This window comes from Micromys minutus, assembly GCF_963924665.1.
Source record: "Micromys minutus genome assembly, chromosome: 28".
NCBI lineage: Eukaryota > Metazoa > Chordata > Mammalia > Rodentia > Muridae > Micromys > Micromys minutus.
The window spans coordinates 39443145-39460375 of NC_137963.1; the positions used below are offsets into that span (position 1 = coordinate 39443145).

Below are 17231 nucleotides of genomic sequence, written 5' to 3' on the forward strand. Positions count from 1 at the left end.
TGTATCTCAGCCATGGGCAGCTCTGCTGCGGGGTGGGGGGGGATGGGGGGGTTGGGGGTTGGGGTGGGTGGGGGGTGGAGGGGGGGTGTGTCCCCTTGGGCATAAGGAGCCCTGAGTGAGAATGTGGGCTCTGGCGGAGAGAGCAGAACTCATCCGTCTAAGGAGGGGTCAAAAGCAGGTTACTGTACTAAGACCTTAAATCCAGCAGCAAGTCTACATTGTTACTGCTAGAGCAATTATGAGAATGATGAGGACTAACTGGCATTATAGGATCAGAGAAAACACACGTTTGTTTTTATTCCCTGTATAACTTCTCAGTTGATGCTAACTCATAAACAACGTCAGACAATACACATAGGGAACGCCGAGTCCTAAGTATTTGTCCCGTTTCGGCAGAGATGATCTCAGGACACTTGAGAAGGGATGAACATCAGAAACTGGTTCTCTCGTTGATGTAGTTTAGAGGACAATACAGTAACAGATTCGTTAATCCATCTGCCGAATCACTTTACAGAGCCTACTAACATCTCTTATCCCTACCTGTGTGGTTTTCTTTCCTCTCAGCATGGGGCAAACCACGGCCCAGTGCCCAAGTCCTTCCCACTGCCTGCTTCTATGTGACCTGTTTGCTGACCCGTCTCAGTGGCCGGGAGCTGCGCTTCTGTGTGTTATAGCTCGACTTGCCATCGGTGGCTTTGGTGTAGCTATGTCCCATTGTAAGTGACTGCTGTCAGGAAACATGTCAAAACAGTTTCATTTTCCAAACCAGGTCTGAAATAGTTTTTATGAGCATCCTTTGAAGCCACACTGGGGAAATACTCTCGGGAAAGTAAGTAAATCTCTCTCGGTAAGAGAGCAAGATATAAGAAACTACTAAGGCCTTCATAGTAAGAGATGGAAATGCTGTCCTGTGGGGCACAAACTGACTTCTTAAAACTTGATATGGGCTGGCAAGGCGGGCCCTTGGGTAAAAGCACTTGCTAAGCCTGACAACCCGAGTTAGAGCCCTAGGACCTAGACACGGAAAATTTCATTTTTGAAACTTGATATATAATTCACATGCTGTAAAATTCACTGTTTGAAGACACGCAATTCAGTTTAGAATCCACCAGGTTTGTAGGCGGCTCACCAGAGCATGTCTGCCAGCCTCCTGTCAACATGGCCGTTAGCAGTCACCCACAACTCTCAGCCCACAACCACTAATGTCTGGTTTGCACTTAAAACCATCTATCATCTATCTATCTATCTATCTATCTATCTATCTATCTATCTATCTATCTATCTATCATCTATCTATCTATCTCTCATCTATCTATCATCTATCTATCTATCTATCTATCTATCTATCTATCTATCCATCTATCTATCTATCTATTGTATGTATCCCTCCACACTTAAAACCATGTATTGTATGTGTGTATGTATGTGGTATGTATGTATGTAGTATGTATGTATGTATATATGTATGTATCCCCCCACCCTGTACTTCTGTGAACAACTGTTCTATCTTTCTGCTATGTGGGCCCTGTCTCTGATTATCATCTGCTTATCTGATTATTATCTGCTGAACCTAGCCAGCATTTACTTTCTTGCCCAGTGGCTTTGTAAGCTGCATCAGGAAATGCTATCTCTCAGGTCTGTCACGTAGCATTTTTTTTTCAAGGTTCATCTGTGAGCATGAGCACCGCATCCCCTCTTATTACCAAATATTGCTTTGCAGACAAAAGAAGAGCACATTTTATTTACTGTCTGCTGATGGACATTTGGGTCACTCCAGCCGTTTTACAGCCATGAATAATCTGCTGTGAACATTCACGTATGATTTTTCTTTGGATGTGTTTTCATTTCTCCGGAAACAGAAATAGGAATAGAACTTCCCAGTCGTGTGGTAACTCTGTGCTTAATTTTGCGAGGAAATGCCAGATAGTTTTTCCAAGTGCCTGTACCTTTTTACCTGTTTATCAGCAACGCATAGGGCTCCATTTTCTGCATCTTGATGACATTTATTATGGTCTGGTCATCTGGGTTGAACCAAACTGGTTTAGGGAAAAAAGCAGTGTTTCATGGTCTTTTATTTGCATTTTTCTAATAAGTAGTGATGTCAAGCATCTGTTCATACGTTTCCTGGCTATTTTTCTCTGACTTCCAGCTCTGTGTTAGCGCCTAGTAAAACAGATTTTTCCCTACAGTCTATTTTATGGGATATTTTACTGATTTGTTCCTCCTTCCCTATCCACTCCTTTGTATCTTTCCTTAAGCTTCTAGCCTTTCACAGGTACATGCAGAGGGTAGACGTCTCCCAGTGTAGCCATTTTGTTTCTCTTTCTTATGACAGCAAGCGGAGGCTACTCTCTTTTATATGACAGAGGAGGAAGGCACCCTTGGGGGTTGGGTACCAGAGGGAGGTATCAAACACCCTGGTGCTTGCTTTCTTTCCTTTACCCTAGAGGTAACATGTCTTGTGGAGAAGGGCTTCTGTATCAGCAGACCATATTCTGAAGCAAATACCAGATCTTTAGGACTTCTGGAGGCAAGACTCACAGTACCATTCTGAGGGCTGTATGTGCTCCTGCAGACAGGACCCTTGTTATACCTCCAGAGTCTTGTCCCACTTAATTCTTTGACATAGACGTTGGAAATGTGTTAAGCGAGACTCCAACAAAATAAAATAGCTTTAGTCTTTGGCCAACACACACCCGTATTGAAACACCTTACAATAGGGGCATTTCTGAGCATGTGTCCAGAGGCAAAGAACCACCCACTGCTTCTGTCTTTTGGATCTTAACACTTACGTCTAAATGGTCCATGGTCACGTCGCAAAGGGATGCATAAGACGGATGCAGCAGCTCACAGATGACGGTGTCTGCTCCCTTGCAGAACAGCATGACCCGGTCTTCAGGTGTCTGGACTGAAGAGGAGCAAATGAAGCAAGGTAACTGTGCGGGCCCACTGACGAGAGCCGGCTTCGTCTTCTCCGAGGAGAAACGTTTGGTAACAATCCTTCTGTGGGTTCAGTATCCACCACGAAAGATTCTGATGAGGAATATTAGGTGTTTTTGTTTTGTTTTGTGAGGTAGGGTCTCACAACTATTCCAGGCTGGTCTGGAACTCATGGTCCCACCTTCTCTCTCTGTCTTTCAACTGACAGGAGTGCGGGCATGTATGACCGCACTCTGCCACATTCACATTCGTAGTCTCAAGGTCCAGACCAGGGCCAGGGATGACCTTCTCCTCAGTCTGAGTCTAAATCCAAGTTAAAGAGCAGATGGCATGAATTTCCACTGTATGTCAATCAGTATCCTAGAGATGGGATACAACCCTATGTATGAACCCTGTACATTCTAAAGCATCTGTAAAGATGCTATTTCATGTAGCTTGTCTATACCTGCTATATACCTTAAATCAGCTTTAGACTACTAATACTACTGAATACCATGAAAATGTTACCCTTGTGTGTGTTTATATTAAGAATCAATACAGTGATTCACACTCTAGGCCAATATTCTACCACTGAGCTACATCTCTGCAAGTAACTGTAACCCTGTTTAGAGAATAATAACAAATATAAACACTTACACATGCTCAGAACATATATAACTTTGATTTGGGTGATGCTTCTAAATACCGAACATGTCCTTCACAACTGAGCCATATACTCGGGCCACATACAACTGCTTTTTCAAATATTTTTGATCACGTTGGAGAGATGGCTCAGAGGTTAAGAGCATTTGCTCTTCTTCCAGAGGTCCTGAGTTCAATTCCCAGCAACCACATGGTGGTTTATAACCATTGATAATGAGATCTGGTGCTGCCCTCTTCTGGCATGCAGGCATACATGCAGGCAGAACATTGTGTGTGTGTGTGTGTGTGTGTGTGTGTGTGTGTGTATGTGTGTATGTATATAAAATAAATGAATTAAAAAATACTTTTGATCTACAGTTGGATGAATCCTAGGGTGAAGAGAGCCAACTGTAATATTTGCTCCCATCTCTTATGCCATGTTCAGGATTTATAAATTCATTTTCTGTCCTTAATTATTGGACTCGAGGGTACTGGAAGAAACAGAAAGCATGCAAAGGACAGGAGAGAAGAGACCGGCTGACTCGGAGTGAGCACCCACCAATGACAGACATCCTTTTGCGCTCATTGCTGAAGTCCAAAATAGCCAGCAGGCGGTAAACTCGGACATCCCCCATTTCGATCACTGTGATGGTCTCAGGTGTACGGGAGCAGAACACAAAGCCAAAGTTCCTAGTGGCCGTCACCAGGGCACCTTCATCTGGTGACTGAGCCTGGTATACCAGCTCACCTGACAAAGAGAGGAAAAGACAACAGCAGAGAAGTGAAACCAAATTTCAAGTGACTGCCATAAAGGAGCCCCGAAGGTGACATAATTCTCAAAATTTCCTTAAGTGCTGAGCCCTAAAAGGCCAGGCTATGTAGGCCATGCAAGTCTATTTTTTATTTCCAGTATCTCCAGCTGATTTCACAATCTTCAGTCAGCCTGACAGTGCCCCTGACAGCAGAGCAGGTGGCTACTCTCTAATTGTAGTGGTAAAGATGGGTCGGGGAGCAGTTCCTGGGTCCCATCTATGTACACGGAGTCCAGAATAACAAATCTTGGTAGAGGGAAACCGAGTTGGATATGTATGGCAAAAAGATCAATGATTTAGTAAATAATAGAGACTGTTTATGAGTGTCACCCGTTGGGTCACCCTAAGATGGCCGTCACTCACTACTTAATGAGTCTTTCCCCACTGACGACTCAGAAGTCATGGATCTCTTCTTTAAGGCTATTATAACTGAGGTGCTGGGTTACTTTCTGAAGGCCATTTGCTTTTTTAAAAGGCATCACCAGAGACGTATTTTTGTGAATAAACTAGGTGAACGTATTTTAAGTCAGACGTAGATGTATCTGCTGAACAACAAACGCCAGCCTTTCTCCTTTAAACATCTGCTTGCTGGGACGGCAGTCTCGGTGCGGTCCTTCTCACCGTAAGGTTTTAGGTGAGTGACACGATCTCTTTTTAGCTTTAGCTTCCTCAGTAAAACTGGGGTCATTTCCCCCGTGTGCCCACCTCAGGTGATGCTGTAAGGATCACAGACAACACATCAGAAGCGACTGTAAAACTGAGGTGATAATCACGCAGGGTGTGACTGGGATAGAAACTGTATCGAGTTGAGAGGATATGATTCATTTGGAGGCCCAAAGACTTGTTTGCAAAAATTCTTAGGGCTGGAGAGATGGCTCAGCAGCCAACAGCGCAAGGTGCTCTTCCAGAGGACCCTGGTTCAATTCCCAGCACCCACTTGGTGGCTTACAACCACCCACTTTTAACCAGGCCTGACGTGGGAACATGAGTCCGTCCCCGAGGCCCCTGCTCACCTTCCGCCTTCTCTTCCGACATCACCGTGTGGCACAGTGAGAGGCAGAGGAAGAACAAGCAGACCAGCGGGTCTCCGCTCTTCACTGCATCCACCAGTGTCTTGTCATAGAATGAAAACTTCGGGTCGGCCAGGCGGTTGTAAGAGAAGTCCACCTTGTCGTTCTGGAACAGAAATCCCAGGACAAGGCTCTCAGCCACAGGTGCACATTTTCCAGACTGTCACACTGGGGTTGCTTCTGGAATGTGACACAGTCTATAAGGAAACGAGAAGGGGAGAGGGAGCGAGACGGCGCAAGCACCACTGTGGGATTCTGACACGAGGACCTGGGCTGTTTATTTACACACACACACACACACACACACACACACACACACACACACACACAGAACCTTCCCAAGGGAAGCCTGTGTGGCTTGGCGGGCTTCTTGCCTAGGTGCACCCGTTACTGTAAATGCTCAATGGCGACCTTCAAACTTGACTTTTCCAGTTTCCAGATCCTATCTGCTAATCAAACCAGAGGGGACCCAAGGGCTAACTGCTCCCTGTTAGTAACCGGTGTGTGGGAAATTCTTATTTCTGGTTTCTTCTGTCTGGTTCAGGGCGCTAAGACGAGGAAAGGCCCTGCACACAATGTTATTAATGCACTGGATCCCACAGAGAAAGTCTGGGCTGGAGACTTATGCTGGAGATGCCACAAGCTTCAGCCCGTGCACGTTACATACTTAATACTGTCTGACCCATAAGCACCCCTGGCTCCTCTTGCCTCTACTCTCCTGGTCTGACCTAGTGGTCTCTCCAGTTAGTCCTGGCCTCGGTCTGTGGGTTTACGATCTGCCTGGGACCTTCAGACAGGCTGTCTTCTCCATCCATTCATGCGGTGACTGCAGAGTGTTAACACACTTCCCCGGTCCAGATCAGAATTTCCGCAGGTCTTTCTTCAGCTCTTCACCATTGTACTGCCACTTGTGCTGGGCCCCAGTATTCGGGCACACACACTTCTCCCGCATGGTGCATTGTTGGAAAAGGGGGGAGGGTGTAGTAAGCCGTGTTGGCTCTTTCGAGTATCTCATTGAGCAAAGAGCTTTGCCAAACAAGTCCAGTCTCCAGATCCTTGAGCCCCAGACTTAGCCAGTCATCAGGGTATGAGCTCTTAGGAGTTTATGGGTTCAAACGTTTAAGAAAACCCATTACACAGCATCCCCGGAGGCATTTCTAGAACTGGCCTCTTAACTGGCACGTTCTCTGAAATGACAGGCTGGGGAAAAGGTTGGAGAGGGAGGGTTGGCTCCTGCATTACCTCGTTACTTGAGATAAGGATCACAGCAGCTTCCTGCCAGAAGTGACCAACCAAAACTGTCAGAAAGCCTCCAGCATCTGTATACAGAGAACACTGAAAGTAGCCAGATGAAACAGGACCGGCTAGGGGGTGATTTAGGGACTCAAGAGAAATGGTGAAAGGCTCATTACAAGTGTTAAATCAAAGATGAACGTGCAAACACAGCGAGCTGGAATTGGCGTAACATCTCAGAAAACTAGAAAAGAGAAGGGTCGAGAATAGTTTTATATTACCCCATTGAGCCACTGGATGGAAAGTGGGACCTTTACCACAATAGGACTCAGTAGGCACAGAGTTTGTACAGCGAAATAGCTGGGCACACAGGTGCTCGTGCAAGTAGCTGGTGCACACATAATCTTGAAGCTCAGGAAAGTGATACAAGTTAAGTTTTCAAAAGAATCTTGGGCTGGAGAGATGGCTCAGTGGTTAAGAGCACTGACTGCTCTCCCAGAGGTTCTGAGTTCAAATCCCAGCACCCACATGGTGGCTCACAACCATCTGTAATGGGGTCCGATGCCCTCTTCTAGTGCGTCTGAAGACAGCTATTGTGTATTCATATACCTAAAGTAAATAAATCTTAAAAAAAAAAAAAAAACTTTCCTCCTAGAAAAGTAACATGTGATAACAGAAACCAAGCTGGTACTGACCCAGAAGCTTCCCTCCTGCTTCACAGCTTCATTAGCTGTGAGCTGCTATGCACACGGCCAGGGGACAGAAGTATTTGTGCGTCTCACCCATCTGCTAACCCTGCCAGCTGCATGACAAGGACACAGATGCTGTGACAAGGACACAGATGCTGTGACAGTGACCAACCACTTTCTGCCTGGATTTAAGGCCTGCTCTGTAAGATGGACATGTCTGGTACTGTTGACAGGGCCAAGAATCTTAGGCTAGGCGGGTCACCGGCCACAGGGGAGCACCTACCAGTGTGAGTCTGCTAACTAAACACAGAGTTACACTAACGCCTAGAGACTTACCGTTAGACCCAAGGATTAGTGTGCTGCTCAGCCCTCATCAGGGAAGCCTCGCTCTTCAGTGCATGACAGTTAGTATAGAGACTCAACTGGAAGGCTTTGCTGTTGTTGCTTTGGTAAGGCATGGCTTGCTTTTCCATTCCCTGCCTTAGCTCTTTGGATGGATGGAAACAAGATGGCTGCTGGCAGTTAGAGTTAGCTGTAGGTAAGTCAAGTGGCTAAGGGTTTGGGACTGGGTCTAGCCGGCAGAGATAGGATGAGAGATACCCTTGAGGCAAAGATGGAGATTCTAAGAAGAGATGTTTAAAATCAAATCCATAAATAAAAACTGAGTTCCAACACTGGGGAAAACAATAAAACAAACCAGCTTGAGATATATTATTTTATAATGATATGGGTTAGGAGTACACTGTATGCCCACAAAGGAAAAAGGTCAATATATTTGAAAATAAAGTCAAAACTCTACATGGTAAAACCATCTGGATTTATGTCATGTGTTTGAGTGTTTTGCCCGCATCTATGGAAGTAGAGCACATGCGTACCTGGTGCCTGCGGAGGCCGTAAGAATGTCAGAAACCCTGGAACTGAAGTTGCAGATGGTTGTAAACCACCATGTGGATTCTGGGAACTGAACCCAGCTCCTCTGTGAGAGCAGAAAGTGCTCTGAGCTGCTGAGTCGTCTTCTTCAGCCCCCACAGTAAAATATTTAAAGGCATTAAAGACTGAGCCAAAGAGATTGTTCAGCCACTTGAGTTTCCCAGGGACCCACATGGTGGAAGGAAAGGACCAGCTCCTGGGAGTTGTCCTCTGACCTCCATGTGAACACGGGGGCAGCTCCCACTGGATAAATAAAAATGTAACAAAAAAGTTAAAAAAAAAAAACCTTAAAGATCAAATGAGAACACAACAAGTTAGTGAAGGAGGAGAGTTATTTTTACCATATAAATAAGAAAAAGGACAAAGAACGTGGACAGACCTCAAAAATAAGTGTTCAATGGGGAGATGTGAGGGCAAAGAGGAAACACGTGGTCCCACCTAACTGTAAGTCACAGCATGTGACTAAATAGTGACATCCTGTACGGGAGCTGCAGAAACCAAGCCACAGGGTCAGGTACAGAGCAAGAACCATCAGCGTGACAAATCGTGCTATAGAGCTCAAAAAGGTGGAAAAAGGCATCCTGGATATTTTAAAAGATATTTATTGATTCTTTGTGGACTTTGTTATGGTCTGACCCGCCCCCCATAGCTGTGGCCATTTTGCTCCATGCCTGCCAGCGGTTTCATATTGTTGCTGTAACACGCGTGCCAGTCACTGACACAGAAAAGTGACTTGGCTCAGAGCAAAGGCAACGCTAACCATATGCCCTGTTTTGCCCTGAATGTTCTGTATGAGGTTTCCTAATCTTCAGAAATCCCACAAAGTTTTATGTAGGGCCCGTCAAATCAAAGGTCAATATGAACTGTTATGTCTAAAATAGCTAGACTCAGCGCTGACCACTGGGCAGCCCTTCCTGCGCCCGCGTGTGAATGAGCTCACTGTGGGTTTTGTGACTGGCACTGAAGAGACAAAAAATTATGATATGTCCTGAAATTCTCCTGTTCACTACCTATCCACCACCCTCTTTACCTTAGGACCAATCAGCTGAAGGGTCAGCAGAGAATACTTTGCATTCAAAGCCAACTTCTGAACCTTGTTTCTCATATGAAAAACCTACCCTGAGAGCAGACTAGTGCTACAGTTGGGCTTCTGAGTCTCAGTCTCTCTCTCTCTCTCTCTCTCTCTCTCTCTCTCTCTCTCTCTCTCTCTCTCTCTCTCTCTCGATGTCCTGAACATTTGTTATTAAGGAGTGTATTCAATACTCTTGCTTAACCGGGATCGGTGGGGCTTTCTTGGAGTGTGTTGCTGGGGTGGGGGTGGGGGCGTTGTTCTGAGGTTTCAAAAGCCTATGTCAGGCTGAGTCTCTGCTCACTGCCTGTGAACAGGATGCCAAGCTCTTGGTTACTGCTTCCATGAGATCTGTTTTCTGCCTTGATGATAATATACTGGATCTCTGCAACTGTAAGCCAGCCTCCAATTAAATGCTCTTTTTAATGTGTCACCAGGATTATGGAATCTCAATAAAACTCTGACTCAGACAGAAGTTAGTGCCAGAAGCCTGAACTTGCTGTTGTTTGGAGAAGTATGGAAGACATTGGACTCTGAACTAGAAAAGCACCTTCTAAGATGAAAGATGAATTATTACACCTAGCCCCTCCACCACCAAGAAAGAAGGACAATGCACAGTGGGCCTGTTAGGGTTCTAGAGACAGAACATTCCTCACTTGGGTATGTTAGCAAGTGACTCAGAAAGCTACTAGCTTTGTGTGGGGCCTGGAACAGGAGAAGGCTCTTCAACAGATTCAGGCAAAAGCTCTCGGATGCTGTTCCTGCGCCATGCCTATCTGCCTCTTACCTCGGTGATGGCAAACGAACCCTTGGAAACCGAGTCAGCTCCCAGTCACACGCTTACTCTCAGGGTTGCCCTGGACACGGCGTCTCCCAGTAATAAAACAGTGACTAAGACAATGATCATGAATTGTTTTGAGAGAGATTGAGAGAGAGAGAGACAGACAGACAGAGAGAGAGACAGAGAGAGACACAGAGAGACAGAGAGACAAACAGAGAGAGACAGAGAGAGACAGACAGAGAGAGAGACAGAGAGAGACACAGAGACAGAAAGACAGACAGAGAGAGACAGAGAGACAGAAAGACAGACAGAGAGAGACAGAGAGACAGAGAGAGAGACAGACAGACACAGAGAAAGACAGAGAGAGACAGAAGAGACAGACAGACAGAGAGAGACAGAGAGACAGACAGAGAGAGAGAAAGAGAGAGAGACACACAGGCAGAGAGACAGAGAGACAGACAGAAAGAGAGAGAGACACACAGGCAGAGAGACAGACAGAGAGAGAGACAGAGAGACAGAGAGAGACACATAGGCAGAGAGACAGAGAGACAGACAGAGAGAGAGACAGAGAGACAGAGAGGTGGGGGAACAGAGTCAAGATACTGCCAACACTGACAAAACTACTTTCACAAAAATTTCTCAAATAAAGACAGGCCATGAGTATAATTTTAAAAAGACCTCTAACATCTTGTTTCCGGAATGGAGACGGAATTGTGTAAAAGATACATCTGTCTTTATTTCCCACGTGTAAGTCACAGAAGCTGTGATTACTCACTGGAGATTTTGGCACACTCTGTCCTTGGTCGTCGTAGGAATAACCTATTGGCAAGTCAAGGGAGCAGAGCTTCAGTGAAGGGATAAGGAACATTTTAAATCTTACTGCGTGTGTTACAAGCCTGCCACCTTTAAAATCCAGCACCCATTCCATCCACAGCGCCGGCGTTTGGCAGTGCTGGGCTCTCACCCCGGGGTCCCTGCATGCTAAGCGGTCATCTTCCAGTGCCCAACACTCTGTGAGGACTTCAAGGACAAGCTCCCCACCCCCTCACCATTTCCTTAACACACTGTCCTTAAGGCTTGTCTGTGCTGTACCAGGCACCGGACACCACGACTGCTGAGGGGAAATCATGCTCCGTGCACTATGGCCTACTTCAGAATGTCAGCTCGCCTGCCGGAGTGAGTGTGTCCTTCTACCACCGAGCAGTACCGCTGAGAGGAGTATTGGCAAAGACCTGCTTTCCTCTCATTTTCTGCTTTAGGGGGGTATCTAGGAAGGGGATTTCTGGGTAATTTAAAAGAAGGTGTTCTTTTATTAATTTTTTTGTGTATGAATGCACACGCACACACACGTGTGTAGAGAGGACAGACAGCCTTAATGTCATTACTTAGAACACACCATTCATAATTTTCTTTTCTTTCTTTACTTTGTGTCTGTGTCTGTGTCTGTCTGTCTGTCTGTCTCTGTGTGTGCTTGTGTGTGTTTGTGTTTAAACAAGGTCTCTCATCAGCTTGGTGCTGGAGGTATACAAGACCTCGCTGTTGGCTGGGGTTAGCTGCTATACTCTACTATGGACTCAAAACTTACTCCTTCTCAGTGAACAATTTCCACCTCTTCACCTATATCCATTTGATTTCGTATTACAAATAACTGAGTGTATTATTCTTCTTCAAGATATTGGGAACCCCTTGAGACTAATTTACTAAACAATGTAAAATTTGGTCTTCTTGAATTACAAAACAAAGGATTTCATCTACTAAGTGCTAAATAAGTGTGGTTTTGTTTAGAACCATTTTTTTTGAGATTATAATACAATTACATCACTTCTCCCTTCTCCCCTCTAGACATTTCCATATAACCCTCCCAATTTCCCTCAAATTTATGACCCCCTTTTCACTAATTGCTGTTGAATGCATATGTATTTTTATGTATACACATAAATCTATGTATATATTCAAAGTATATATATATATGTACATATATATTTATGTGTAACCACATATATACAAACACACTCAATATCCTATTGAGCTCACGTAATGTTACTTGTATGTTTTTAGGGCTAATGGGCACTGTGTGCTCTTCCCTGCGGAGGGCCGCCTCTCCCATTCCCAGCTTAGTTAGTAAAGGGCTGTGAGAACAGAAGGTGAGTAGCGTTTCAGAGGCTTCGCGTACTTGGAAGCTGCCTGCCAAGCAGACTCACTCAGAGAGCGCAGGAGACGCACCATAGATCTTCCCGTTGATAGAACATTTGTTGAAAATCATCACGTTCTCAGTCAGGGTTCCTGTTTTGTCAGAGAACACATATTCAACCTGGCCGAGCTCCTCGTTAAGAGTGGTGGTACGAGCCTGAGCCGGGGTGTTCTTTGGGGCGTAAAACATCTTCCGATCCCAGTTGATATAGTAACTGTTGCCCAGCCTTATTATTTCCACACTAAGAGGGAAGAGAAGAGGGTCGTGGTCAGAGCAGGACAAGCAGACACATTATCCTGGTTTGCCTCTTCTATGTCTGTGACAGATGAGGGTCTGCGTGTGACTCTACCCTCTAGGGGCGTTCCCACACTACCATCCTGACTCTGGTCTGGCCACTGTTACGGCAAGGTTACACCAGAGCTCCAACAGAGCTGATTAATTTCTCTGAGACATACTTGCTCCCACTTACCTTCTGCAACGTGTCCAGAGAGCCAATTAAAAAAGTACTTTTGGAGAAACAGTTAACTTACAAAAGGTAAGATTGTTGGTGTAATTAAAAAGATTATTACTGTAGCCTTGTTGGAGAAACTTCCAATGCTAAGATATTCTTTGCTTCAGGAAAAAGAAAAAAAAAAACTGTGAATATCAGAGACAGTTTTAGGTGCTCTGTCTTTCCAGATGACCTCTCTCTACACCAGCGAGTCTCATGAGTATCATCATATCAATTTTAAGTGACCATGCATCCTGGTGGTACATTCTTTTAATCCCAGCACTCAGGAGGCAGAGTGTGACCTATGTGAGTTTTTGAGGCTAGCCTGGTCTACAAAAGCGAGTTCCAGATTAGCCTGAGCTACACAGTGAGAGCCTGACTCAGCAAATTTGAATAAGCACACAAGCAAGGGCTTCCACGAGGCATTTTCATGAGGTTTTCCTCTTCTGCACCTGCCGCATAAGCCTTCCTCCTGCCCTACCTTCCGGCTAGCATCCGAGCATACCGACTTGTCCGTTTGCATTCAAATGGATTTCATTACCCCCTTTTTTGGCCTCCTCCCTTAAAATCTCTTTTCCCCCTCACACAAACACACAAACAGACAAATTTAAATCTAGGTTCCATGTGGAAGAGAAAACACACAGTGGTTATCTGGGTCTGGCTGATTGTCTACCTCAGTGACTTCCCTGATTTTGGAGAGTCTGTCATTTCTCCAATGTATGTTTTTGGCGTGTTTTTAAGACTGGGTGGCTGTGGCTGGCGGTTGAGAACAGGTTTTCTGCTTTGTTGTGTAGTCAGTATATCTAACTCTGTGCCAGTGCCAAGATGTTTCTGTTACTGCAGATCTCTAGGATGAGGTCAGACTGTCACTGGGATTGTGTTGAGTCTGTAAAACTGCCACCAACAATTCATATTGATTCTGCCACCAAGGGGCACGGGAGGGACTTTCCATCTTCCAGTGCCTTCTTCTGTTTAATTTACTCAGTGTCTAAAAGTTTTCACTGTACAAGTCTTTCCTCCTTGTAGGTATTTTGTCTTTGGAGCTCCTGTGAATGACAACTCCTCCCTCCAATTCCTTAATCGAAAACGTCATTATCAGTATATCGCAAAGCTACTGACTGTTGTGTGTCTGGTATTTTAATGTGTTTTTAAAAAATCAGATGCAAGACTTCTCTGATGAAGTCTTTAGTGTCTTTAAAATGTATGATCATGTCATCTGCAGATAAGGATCATCTAATTTCTTTTTCTGATTGTATTTATTTCTCTTTCCTGTCTCATTGCTCTAGCTTAGACATCAGAGACGATGTTGCTCGAGAGTGAAGGACCAGGGTAACAGTTTAATAAGTCATTGGCTACGTTATCGGAAGAATTGGAGGTGTGCACTTTGGTGACCTGCTTGCACTTCCAGTACTGAAAGGTGAGGACAGATCCCCAGGGTGAATGGGCTAGCTGGACTGGTCTGTGTCAGTGATTTCTGGGTTCTACTGAGGTGGTTCATCAAGAGACCCGTCTCATGAAGAAGATCCCTAGAACGTACATTTGATTTCCACACATGTGCACATATGTGCTTAAGTATCCTCCCACATACATATAAAGAGACATATGTACACACGCATACACACCATATACACATACATATTCGAAAAAGAAAAACAGTAGAGGGAGAGCAGGCATCCTTGCTTCACTCTGGGCCAGAGGAAATGTTGTCAGTTTATAATTCACTGTCATTTTGGCTATAGGTTTATCACATATACCTTTTATCATGGTGAGATATTTTACTGTTTTCTTCAGGGCTTCTATCATGGAAAGATGTTAAATATTCTCATTTCCCCCTTTTTTCAGTAATCAATAAGACATTTGTTTATGTAATTAAACAGCAGATTCAATAGGAAAGGTTAAATATTCAGGCCAATTTTTCCTCCTGGATAAATCTTTCCTTTCCTTCTCCGTCAGCTTCGAAAAGTCTAATACCAGGTGGTGAGGAGCCTGATTCCCAACATAGCTCCTAACAGCAAGTTCTGGGGGTGGGTCTGAGGTCTGGGGAGCTATGTGCTGATCTTCAGTGTGCTCTCGGTGTTTGGGGTCACTGTCCCACGTAAGCCACACTTGGCTGGGTCGAAGGGACTAGAAGGGTGGCTGGGGCACAGGATTCTACTTGGGAAGGAGTGTCTTGGTCCCTGGAGTAAACTGTACCTCCAATCTTCTCTGCCTCTGCTGAGATGATCTCGTGGTTTCTGTCAAGTGTGTTTCTACGCTGTATGACAATTATTGATCTTGTATATTGTTTGGATCAACCTTGCATCCCAACTTAGTCATGATGTCTTATTCTCCTCTTTCCAACTTTTTTGTCTTTTTTTTTTTTGCTGCTTTTTCTTTTGATCATTCTAAAAAAAGTTATGTTTTTCAAAAAGTTTATAGCATATTAATGTTTTGCCTGCAGGTATGTATGTGCACCATATGTGTCTGGTGTCCTCAGAGGCAGAAGAGGACACCATATTCCCTGATACTGGAAATACAAATCTTTGTGAGCTAACATAAAGGTGCCAGAAACTGAATGTAGGTCATCTACAAGAGCAACAAGTGCTTAACCACTGAGCCAGCTCTCTAACTCCCATTTTCAGGTCATTTCAAAAGTACACAGAGCCGGAGACATTATGTCAAATGCAATATGAGCTTATTATAATCTACCATATCGTGTAATACATAAACAATATATCATATAATCAATGTCACTTATTATATCTATAGTGTATGATTAATATTATAGAGTTGTACGTATTATATTAATAATTCACATTCTTTCTTAGACACTGGTTGGCTCAGTACTGATTATAAGATATAATCCAAACTCTTTTGCTTGTACTTTTATGTACTTTTGGATCTGATACTTCGGTCTAATTAGAGAAAACTTCCATATCTTCTATCTGAAAAACTGCCCACTCAGCATTCTTCACTCTCATGCTTTTCCTGCACACTGTCCGAAGCCTGCCTGGGCACAGCTCACCGACGTCTCCTTAAAGCGCTTACAATACGCACGCACACTTTGACTACAGAAAGCTTGTATTGTACTACATTTCTTCATTGTTTTCCACAGCTACAAACAAACTTCTCTAGATAAAGTGATGTTTACCATTCAGTCTTTATCCCGACTACCTAGTAAAGGACGTGGCACATACTGGGCCGTCACTTATTAAATAAGGCAACTCTGTTCTGGAGAATGCTTTCAGGGTTGGGATGTCAGAAGTCAGGCTTTAGGAAGGACCTGGAAAGGAGGGAGGGGCATACACACATACACACAAAATTGGTTCTTTAAAAGACAGATGAAGTTTACAAACCCACACTAACCAAAGGAAAGAGAAAAAAAGTCAAATTAATAAAATTAGAGGTGAAGAAAGGTCAACACACTCCAATGACAGCCAGAAAACATAAAACTTGGAGAACTTAAATTCACAATAATAAATAAAATAAAGTCATACATTTTAAAAGAGAAAACATATAGTTGGAACTCACATTATAAAGCATGTGCCCTTCGTTTTATTTTTATGAATTAAGACCATGACGGTGGTAACCCTTGCAAAAGAAAGGAATTAACTGGGGCTGGCTCACAGTTTCAGAGGGTTAGTCCACTGTCATCATTGCCTGGGGCTGGCTCACAGTTTCAGAGGGTTAGTCCACTGTCATCATTGCCTGAGGCTGGCTCACAGTTTCAGAGGTTAGTCCACTGTCATCATTTCCGGGAGCATGGTGGCAGGCAGGTAGACATAGCCCTGGGGCAGAGAGTTTTACATCCCGATCCACAAGTAACAGGGAGAGAAAGAGACACTGGGTCTGGCATGGGCTTTTGAAACCTCAAAGCCCACCCCAGTGACACACCTCCTCCAACAGGGCCACACCTCCTCCAACAGGGCCACACCTCCTCCAACAGGGCCACACCTCCTCCAACAGGGCCACACCTCCTCCAACAGGGCCACACCTCCTCCAACAGGGCCACACCTCCTCCAACAGGGCCACACCTCCTCCAACAGGGCCACACCACCTCCAACAGGGCCACACCTCCTCCAACAGGGCCACACCTCCTCCAACAGGGCCACACCTCCTCCAACAGGGCCACACCTCCTAATCCTATTAGGCCTTAATTAATGAGCCTGTAGGGAGCATTCTTATTTGAATGACGACACCCACTTTTCATTCTTCTTCATCTTCTTCTTTTAAAGAAAAGACGTTTTCTGAGCTGTGTGTAACTTATGTGAGTGAATGTTTAGAACCTATTGCATTGGGTACAGAAATGCTGTCTGGCATAATTAAGCAGCGACAAGTTTGTGTGTCGTTTATTAACTGCTTTACCTGCTTGCATGTCTTATATGGTCACTTACAGGTTACTTAAGGGGACGGACAATTATCCTTT

The 17231-nt window shown here is 44.7% G+C and overlaps 1 protein-coding gene across 1 annotated transcript in view; it reads right to left on the reverse strand.

The window, feature by feature from the left end:
- The window catches only part of LOC308438840 (phospholipid-transporting ATPase FetA-like), a gene marked incomplete at both ends in the record, with an annotated part of 53243 nt that overhangs the window by 13013 nt on the left and 22999 nt on the right, over positions 1–17231 (reverse strand). The window contains 5 exons of the mRNA XM_080940352.1: positions 2793–2908; positions 4121–4309; positions 5387–5549; positions 10921–10964; positions 12369–12577. Of these exons, the coding sequence (XP_080796478.1) occupies positions 2793–2908; positions 4121–4309; positions 5387–5549; positions 10921–10964; positions 12369–12577 (721 nt within the window). The remainder of the gene's footprint in view (positions 1–2792; positions 2909–4120; positions 4310–5386; positions 5550–10920; positions 10965–12368; positions 12578–17231) is intronic.